The sequence below is a fragment of the Etheostoma spectabile genome, chromosome 4, assembly GCF_008692095.1.
Source record: "Etheostoma spectabile isolate EspeVRDwgs_2016 chromosome 4, UIUC_Espe_1.0, whole genome shotgun sequence".
In the NCBI taxonomy this organism is placed as follows: Eukaryota; Metazoa; Chordata; class Actinopteri; order Perciformes; family Percidae; genus Etheostoma; species Etheostoma spectabile.
The window spans coordinates 22,631,794-22,641,641 of NC_045736.1; the positions used below are offsets into that span (position 1 = coordinate 22,631,794).

At 40.3% G+C, this 9,848-nt stretch overlaps 1 protein-coding gene across 1 annotated transcript; it reads left to right on the forward strand.

The window, feature by feature from the left end:
- The first annotated feature begins 4,607 nt into the window (after positions 1-4,607).
- LOC116687849 (keratin, type II cytoskeletal 8) lies at positions 4,608-8,848 on the forward strand. Its single transcript, XM_032513524.1, has 9 exons — positions 4,608-4,961; positions 6,247-6,455; positions 6,566-6,626; positions 6,718-6,813; positions 6,946-7,110; positions 7,224-7,349; positions 7,454-7,674; positions 7,874-7,932; positions 8,033-8,848. The coding sequence occupies exons 1-9, from the start codon at positions 4,608-4,610 to the stop codon at positions 8,152-8,154; spliced, it is 1,413 nt and encodes a 470-aa protein (XP_032369415.1). The 3' UTR covers positions 8,155-8,848.
- Positions 8,849-9,848: the final 1,000 nt, after the last annotated feature.

Consider the following 9,848-nt stretch of genomic DNA (forward strand, 5'->3'; position numbering starts at 1 on the left):
CAACGATGATGCACATCAGATATGAACGGTGACTGGATTAACAACCTAGGAGAATTTGAAAAAGCTATGTTCTCAGAAATGTTTAGCAACAAGTAGTGGTAGCCTATAATTTTAATTAGTAATGGAAATAGCTGTGGAAAGTGATTACTTGCCACTCTTGTTTTACCAGACTAATGCATTAATAACTACAGATGATGTTTTATGTTAATCATGTTAACTTCAACTGAATTTCAACAAGCAAGAAAGAAAAGTAAATCCCCCCAAGACATGGGAGGCTGAAGCTGTTCAACAGGTTTTAGCATCTAAAGGCAAAGCTGTTAAAACAGCAAAGAAAAGTTAAGATCTCATCACCTTAAGCCAGAGACAGGATGCCATTTAAAACTTGACATGTGCAAGTCAGTGTCAGGCAGTGGCCTTTGGCTTAGAAGAAATTGACAACAGTAAAACAACACTTTCATTGTCTACTTTTATTAAAACAAATTCTTTTAGAGGTGCCTGCGTTTCAGTTTTCAAGACAAGTGCAACAAATGTTAAGATAATATGAGGGCAGCAGCTACATCCAACTGTTTGTGTGTCTTAGAGTATACTGTACTCCCACAGCACAAATGTAAGTTGGTTTTATGTTACATAAATTTCAAATGGAGGAGCGAGAGGCATCTATTTGACCTTTGACCTAACCCGGCTTTTAAAATGCACCCCTGAAGACTGAAATGAATACTTCAATTTATTTCTGTACTGTAAAATGAAGAATGCAAAGAAAAGAACGTCCGGTGTTGCCACAACAAACTAGTCATAAATTACATACTACAGACATGCGGATCGGTACAAACTGTTAAATCAATTCACAGATTAAACACAGCTTTCAGTCACACTGCAAAGTCTGACTAGTGGCATCACTGAATCAGTCAGTATCATTTCAGTTTTCTGCATGGCTACCTGTTCATTCACATTTTTAGTATAAAGAAGCATGGATTACCAAACTACAGATAGCCTATTGTAAAGGGTCCACACCCAGTTCACATACACTGCAGCGGTACAACAGGAGAGTCTAAGCAGGTAACATCAAGTGACCTAGTTTTGTTTGTTTTGTTTTGATAAGGAATGAAGTCACAAAGCACTAATTCTTTGTAGCATTTTGGTGCAAAGCTTTTGCACAGACTTTATTCACATTAGCTTTTTAAGCTGAAATGACACCTTTAGTAATTTATCTGTAAAAATAATGACTGAAAGTATTTTTTGATCAAACTGTTCTCACTCCCAGCTTGTTAAATATTTGACACTTGTTCAGTGGCTCTCAGCGTCTGATACAGACGCAAAAATCCCCCTTGGGCACCTGTATGGAACGCACCGGGCAGAGCAGCTTGACTGCAGTGCTGTGAGATGATGTAGTAATAAGAGTGACAACGGTAGTTAGTAGTATGGACACCACATAAAGAGGTCGGTTGGGGTGGGGGATGGGTCAAACAACACAGGACTTTCACCAAAGAGACTGGGGTTTGTGTCCCTGAAACTTGCGTTTTGTAACCCCACCCACAATCCTTTCCTAAACATAACTGTCCCTTTCTTGTGCTGCATATTAGTTAATTGTATGTCCAAACCCGGAGCGTCAAAAAGTGACGCCAAGAGTCCCTGCTAAGCGTGTCTAGATATGACGCTAAAGGAGATTTTTTGCGTCAATAACAAATGCCAAAGGCATTGGACCAAGCGTCACTTTTTGACGCAATGAGAGTGAGAATGTGTTGTTCCGATATAATTTTGTCACTTCACAGAGAATGTATTGTGGTATGGGAAAGCCAAAGCCTATCAGAGTAGTCGTAGAGGGGGAGGTGGTAACGCTTTCATTGGGCTTAAAGAGAATGTTATGTTATATTATTATTACTTTGTTTTTCAATAGTACCAACAAAGTAAGCAACTGAAAGAGTCAACAAAAATGATCAAGTATGTGTAGATTTAAATTTTAAAAAAGGAGATAGAAAAAGATAGAGGATATGCTGTCACTTAGTGTGGCATAAGTAAAAGTTACAATTTGATCTGCAGCTTTTCTTCTCTTTCAAGTTATTCATTGACTTTCCTTGATTTGATTTACAGACATATTTCTTTTTTTGTGTGTATTTGTGTGTGTGTCTGTGTGAGCCACCCGTACACAACACTTGAAGGTCTGACAAGCAATGCGCAATTCATAGCCTGAAGAAACCCACAATAAAATAGTATCCAAAGTGCAAGATCCACAGCAATGAAAACAGACATTGAAGTGCCAGAGAGTTGCATAATTGTGCAATGATGCAGCCTTATGCCCATTTGTGTTTGTGCATATGTGTGATACAAAAAATTAAATCTTGATGAGGCAAATTACCTATTTTGTTGGAGTATTTTCTACATGCCAGTCAAATGCTTTTAGACAATTCACATTCCCTTAAGAAATAATGCACACAAATTAACAAATGGATGCAGAATTGTTAGAGACTACAAGAACTAATCATCCTCAACCTGCCACACCTATTAACACACAGCCACATTTTAATGTATTACTCAAGATTCATAAACCCATGCAAAATCCTCATGCACATCATCATCTTACACATCTGGCAACATTATCTTTTAACTTGGTGAATGAGGCGTTGCACGTTCAGTTGCTTCAGCCTCACCCGGCATGCCCGTCGCTATTGTGTGGTTGTGGTCTATTGGCACTTACACATGTGCATTGAGTACTGGTGTTAAAATCTGGCACAGCAGTGTGAGAGATACAGGTGTCTGCATGTATATGGGTGGGTGAGTGATTGATAAGTTAAACATCACACAATTCTCTGTTTGTCATTGAGTTTGGTGCAGTTCTCCAGAGTTAGTCAGCGGCAAAACTAGCGCATCACTTCTCTCCAAATAGCTGTTGGACAGCAGAGATTTGAGCTTTAGAGTAAAGTTCCACACCATGGTAGAAATTAAAGGCATGTGCATGTGAAAATGGGGAAGAAGGGAAAAATGCAGGCCTCACCACCAGTGGTGGAAGAAGAATTCAGATCTTTACTCAAGTAAGGGTACTAATACTAGAGTGTAGAAATAGTCTGTTACTAAGTAAGTAAAAGTTCTGTATTCAAACTCTGACTTAAGTGAAAGATAAACATGTTCTGTATTATAATAATTGATGCATTTAAGTATAAATCACTTTAATGTTGCAGCTGTAAATATAGAGCTGATTTTAGTTAGTTTATGTACTGCTAAGTATTTTAACTTATAATATCATAACATACATCAGTATTGACAAGTTAAACCTGCAAAGTAGTAATGTCAAAGTGCAATATGTCCCTCTGAATTGTGGTGGAGTCAAAGCATTACAGTTGTATAAAATGGAAATACGCACCTCAAAATGATACTTAAGTACAGTACTTAGGTAAATGTACATTTCACCACACCAAAGGTGCAGTAGAGAGTAACAAGTGAGGTAGTATTGGAGTATTGAACTCTGTGTGGTGAAATGTATCAAGTTAGAAAACAACCACTTCATCCGTGATGCACATCATTTATTCATGTGCATTGTTTTCACTAGAATAAGAATGCTCTGACAAAACAAAACCTATCATACTGTATAAGACATGTAACTTTCTGGAAGCATTAAAGACATCTTTTTCTGCTATCTGTACATCAACAATCTAATGAGATATAAATCTGCCTAAGGCAATAAGTTGGATGACTCTTAGTAATACTTAATGCTTGCAGTTTAGTCCTTTGTTAATTAAACCACGTTTGGTTTATGTCGACTAGAAAACCACTGATGCATATGGCTTTAAATGTCCAGATTTCAACATGCAAGACAAAAGTTAAAAGCAAAGCAAAAGTTGCAGACTAAATGTAAAGAGTCGAATGAGTGTCTGTCTTCGTGACGACAAGCACGCACTGTCTGAGACATGCACATTTCCAAGTAATAATTGTAAAAACATTTTTTTTTTAATCTCATTTATAGTTGGAATGATCGTGCATAAAGGTATCAAGTGAGTGAAAGGTAGTTTTGCTCTTTCCAGTTTTGTTGTTGTTTGGTGTTGGTGACATCAGCATGAGGAGGCTCTCCTGGATCGGTTTTGTGGTATTTTATCAAGTATCGTGACCTTTTATTTGGGACTAATAGACTAACAATGTTATGTCCTTTCAAGTTTGGACTTATAAATACTTTGGCTGTAGTGTGACCACTTCAGGCTACAGAGGTTACACACTTGGGAAAGGTTCTTTTTTCTTACATAACCACATTTTAACATTTTAACACTTATTTTTCTCATACTCTCTCCCCCTTCAGCCTGTTATTCCCCTTCAGCCTGTCCTGGGGCAGGGTGTGTCAAGGCTTATCTTCTGACAATCCCTCCCTACCTGTTTTACAAGACTAGCCACTCCTGTCATTCATAGCCAGAGGCATGTGGGCTGAAGTGGAGAGGAGGGTGGACAGCAAAAGTAAGAGTACAGGTCGAAGTGGCTGAAGAGGATCCTCCCACTCCCTCGGCACAGACATAAAAGCCGGCTGAGTCTGCAGTCTGACACTCAGAGGGACTCGGCTCTCCTTTTGAAGACTGCTCATCTCCTCTTCTCCTCTTCTCAGAGCGTTGATAACATTTACCACTACAAACATGAGGAAGGCATACTCAGTCAGCTCTAGCAGCAGCACCAGGAAGTCCTTTGCACCAGTTAGCAGCTACTCCGTAAAAAGATCCAGTTATGGTGCTGGAGCGGGAGCTGGTGGTCTTGGTTTTAGTATGTCATCAATGGGTGGTGGATTTGGTGGTGGTTCTGGAAGTTATGGCTTTACTTCTAGCCAAACAGGAGGTGGCTTCATCGCTCCACAGATCACAGCTGTCCAAGTCAACCAGAGCCTGCTGACCCCCCTGAACCTGGATATCGACCCCACCATCCAGGTTGTCCGCACTCAGGAGAAGGATCAGATCAAGACCCTCAACAACCGCTTCGCCTCCTTCATCGACAAGGTTAGTTCCTGCACGCTTTGTGTGACTGTCTTATGTACAATTTACTGCAGGCCTCGTTATCTTAGTACTGACCACCTGCATGCTCTTCCTGGGATACATTTAGTCCTTACAGCTCAAGTTTCTCCTTCAACTTGTAAAAGAAAAGAAATTACCAGAAACTTAACTTTATCATATAGAACAGTAACAGCAATCTGCTTCCCAGATGCAAAGCTAACAAAGCAGCTGTGAATCTTATCACTGTGATGTTGTGTTCCTTAATAACCTCTGGAATTGGGAAAGTTTATAAAAATCTCAAAGTCTATTGCTGATTGTGCTCACTCTGGCAACTCCTTCCAAAATCTACCTGAGGGAACCTGTCGCCCTGTCTGAACCCTTTGATGGCCTCTCTGCCCATTATCTAAACATGGGTGGGGATTATATTTCTGTGACTCGCCCTTCTCTTACCTGGGAGACTGGCAGTGAAAATAGGGATCTACCTGCACTGTATGCTCACAGAGTACAGAGTCTTTCATTTGAACATTGCACCTATCACCTGGTTGTTATGGGCAACGAGAATGCTAAGTGCATATCAGTAAATCTACGTTCATTTGCCTTTTATTTCGCAGTCACATGTCTGTGTTAATATTTGCATGCAGGCCACATGAGCAGACTCTCTGAACACTGTAAATTGGCGAACGGAAAAAGTCATAAAACAAAGCATTCATCCCATAATTCTGCACTGCTTTCTCTTCTTTCTCTGCCACACCTAGTTGCTTGAGTGACTGTGTGGCCTTCATAGCTCAACAGAGCATGCAGAATGACTCATAGGCAAATAGGAGGTGAAACACTTAAAGCCACGCACACATGAAACATATTATAGTATTATAATAGTATATTTTTTGTTTTAAGAAGGAAGATTTGAACATATATAATCTGGGAGCAATATAGAACTTAAGTTTAACCTTTTACATCTTTAGGTATTTAAATAGCTTGAACAGCAAGGACACAGATAGATATGCCATCATGAGTAGGGTGTGGCAATTCAGATATGTAGCTATCTACAGTCCTGCAGATAATGGTGAGGCCTTTTGAAACCTGATACCACAATGGAAACTTTTTTGTACAGTGGCTACCATTAAAAATTATGAAATTATTTGAAAAGCCCAGAAGAGCCCAGAAACAAAAAAAATAGTTTAAATAGTCAATTAATCAATTACAGTATTACATGCCAAATTATTGGCTATTATATAGATAAGGCTTTTTGAGGAGACATCTGACAATCATCCCTGGTTTTGTGTCTCCACAGGTCCGTTTCCTGGAGCAGCAGAACAAGATGCTGGAGACCAAATGGAGCCTCCTGCAAGACCAGACCACCACCCGCTCCAACATTGATGCCATGTTTGAGGCTTACATTGCCAACCTGCGCAGACAGCTCGATGGGCTGGGCAATGAGAAGGGCAAGCTGGAGGGAGAGCTGAGGAACATGCAGGGCCTGGTTGAGGACTTCAAGAAGAAGTGAGTGCTTGCAAGAAATTCACACTAATTATAACATATACTGTACCTTGATATGAGCAGATATTCAAAATGGAGCAGATTTACTAAAGAGTGGACTTGTGTTCCAACAGGTATGAAGATGAAATCAACAAACGTGCTGCTGCAGAGAACGAGTTTGTGCTCCTGAAGAAGGTGCAAATACATCAAGATGGCAATGATTGTTTTTAATCTTAGGTTTTGATCAAATCTGGCCAGTTCTAACATTTATCTTGATTTTCATCAGGACGTTGATGCTGCCTACATGAACAAGGTGGAGCTGGAGGCCAAGGCTGATGCTCTTCAGGATGAGATTAACTTCCTCAGGGCCGTCTATGAGACTGTATGTATCTATAATATCTAATACTTCATAATACTATGATAACCATTGAGTTAAAGCTGATAATCATTCACTCATTGTGTTAATCAAAAACGTCAAGATATAACTGTTGTACAATAACCGCTGGTTCTGTAGGAGCTTCGTGAGCTGCAGAGCCAGATCAAGGACACCTCTGTTGTCGTGGAGATGGACAACAGCCGTAACCTGGACATGGATTCTATTGTGGCTGAAGTCCGTGCTCAGTATGAAGACATTGCCAACCGCAGCAAGGCTGAAGCAGAGACCTGGTACAAACAGAAGGTGAGTAAAAGACAAAGTTAAGGTTCATCCCATGTCTTTAATATACACTTGCAACACCTCTCTCAACCTTCTGGATCATCTTTTTGACACACCTTGATGTATTTTCATAATAGTATGAGGAGATGCAGAGCACTGCCGGACAGTATGGTGACGACCTGCGCACAACCAAGGCTGAGATTTCTGAGCTGAATCGCATGATCTCCCGTCTTCAGAATGAGATTGAGGCCGTCAAGGGACAGGTATATTACGAGACCTTCTCATGGAGGATGCCTTATTATTAACACACTTCATTGTTTAAGAGGATTTGCAATTGTTAAACCATCTGTGACATCATTTTCCACAGAGGGCCAGCCTGGAGGCTCAGATTGCAGAGGCTGAGGAGCGTGGTGAGTTGGCAGTGAAGGATGCCAAGCTCCGCATTAAGGACCTGGAGGATGCTCTGCAGAGAGCCAAGCAGGACATGACCCGCCAGGTGCGCGAATACCAGGAACTGATGAATGTCAAGCTGGCCCTGGACATCGAAATCGCCACCTACAGGAAACTGCTAGAAGGAGAGGAGTCCAGGTGCAATAAACTTAAATATTTAATGAAGTTTCACGACTGCTGCATCTCTGAATTAATCAATCAGTCAAACTTTATTTCTATAGCACATTTCATACAAGTCAATGTAACACAATGTACTTCGTACAAAAGCAAAATGTAATAAAACTTTGAAAAAAAAGAGATATATAGAGACACTAACATGTCATTATTCCACCTATAGACTAGCCAGCGGAGGCGCAAATGCAACCATCCACGTGCAGCAGTCCTCTGGAGGTGGTGGTAAGTTACAGACTTTATAAATCAACATAGTGATACCTGAACCAACAGACCACACTGACAAATTGATGAATGAATGATAACACATTTTTTTCTGCTCCAGGATACTCCAGCTCCAGCTCCAGCGGTGGATTTGGCTATGGTGGCAGCAGCTTGTCTGGTGGTTATGGCGGTACTGTTACCAAGTCCACAGTCTCATCAACCAGTTCCAGGAGAGTGTATTAAAAAGCAGAGCCAGTCCTCTTCCCCTTCAGAAACTCTTGAATTTCATCTAACTCTGTACCCTTTCATGGTGCTATGCAATACCATTAAGCAGGTTCCACAAGAGAGCTGCATATATTGTTACACTGCTACCACGATCCCTTACAGCTTTTCTTACTCTTCTTACGAGTAAGACATTCTCTCCATCATCATTTAACAAGAGTTTCTGAAGGTAAACACGGCCTTAAACACACAAGAGACAACATAAAGTGTTAAAACTGAGCAAAGAAAAAATTTGAAAGTCTTTAGTTAATTTTGTCAATCTAAATACTTTTCGTATTGCAGTGCACTGATGAACTGCTCTGAAATAGGATTCTGGAGTTATATGTAGAAAGGTTATATTTTTCATGCTCCAGTTTTCAGTTGACATTTGAGCGCTGATACTAGTAAGGGGAGCAAGTCACTGACCAAATCTGATCACTTGAGAAAAACAAAAAAATGTAATTTCCGTGACTTTTCATGTTTACAGTTTCCCTTTGAACCGATTGGCCACTGGCTTATTCTTGGTACTGTCCTTTCAAACATTTCCATGCTCAGTTTTGCCTTTACTTGCCTTCAAGATAAAACAATGTTGAAACCAGATTTATTTTGTACAAGCCCACATTACTGATGAATGTTGCAGAAAATTACATCAAATGATTTTGAATAAAATAAATCTGAGAACTAAAAATGATTGCCTCTCACTCTTATTGTTGTGATTGAACTGTAATTGTTTGTCCTCTGTCACTAACAGACATGTTCGGAAACTCTCACTAGAAGCACTACAATTTATTAAAAAAATTATAATTTTCAGGGGGTTCTGAGATTAAATTTATTGGACATTAAGCCTGGGGTGGCAGTAGCTCAGTCCGTAGGGAGTTGTAATATGACCTGGAGCGTCACAAGTTCAAGTCACGGTGCAAACCTGTGGGCTGGTAGCTGGAGAGATGCCAGTTCATCTCCTGTGCACTGCCAAGGTGCTCTTGAGCAATGCACTGAACCCCCAACTGCTTTGGACGCTCCTCCAATAAGCAGCCCCTTCACCCTGACATCTCTCCATTAGTGCGATAGCATGTATAGATCCTGAGCATGTTTGTAATTCAGGCCTGTGTTTAATGTGTGTGCAACTGTACTACCTGAGAAATATTTTGATTTCCCCTCGCACAATAAAAAGGGTCTAAAATCGCCCATGCACACAGCTGTGATGGGTATAGTAGCCCTTTCCTATTTTGCACATGGCTTTCTTAACTAAAGGCTTTTTTATTTGATAGCAATAAAAAATACACCTCAATGAATTGCAATGAAGTTCCGTTGGAATACAGAATACATTTCATTACTCAAAGTTTTTGAACAACATATTTGTCTTAACACCATTGACACTTACCAGTTATGTTAATTAATTCATCTTTTTTTTAACACCAGTGTCAATGGAACACACATCTATTTGCAATCTGTTGCAAAAAATGTGTAACATTAGAAATGCAAATGCACACATCTCTGAGGGTTAGAAAAAACACCTCCAGCTCCCTCAGCACCGGTTCCCCCCCAGTGTTGCGTACTGAGCCCACTGCTCTTCACCCTGATGACCTATGACTGCTGTGCCAGATTTAGTACAAACCACATCATTAAGTATGCAGATGACACAACAGTGGTGGGTCTCCTCAGGGCCGAATTGGCCT

Coding starts and splice junctions, on each gene's coding strand:
- LOC116687849 (XM_032513524.1), top strand. CDS start 4,608: ATGAGGAAGGCATACTCAGTCAGCTCTAGCAGCAGCACCAGGAAGTCC. Junction 6,456..6,565: donor GTTGAGGACTTCAAGAAGAA/GTGAGTGCTTGC, acceptor GTGTTCCAACAG/GTATGAAGATGAAATCAACA. Junction 6,814..6,945: donor TCAGGGCCGTCTATGAGACT/GTATGTATCTAT, acceptor CTGGTTCTGTAG/GAGCTTCGTGAGCTGCAGAG.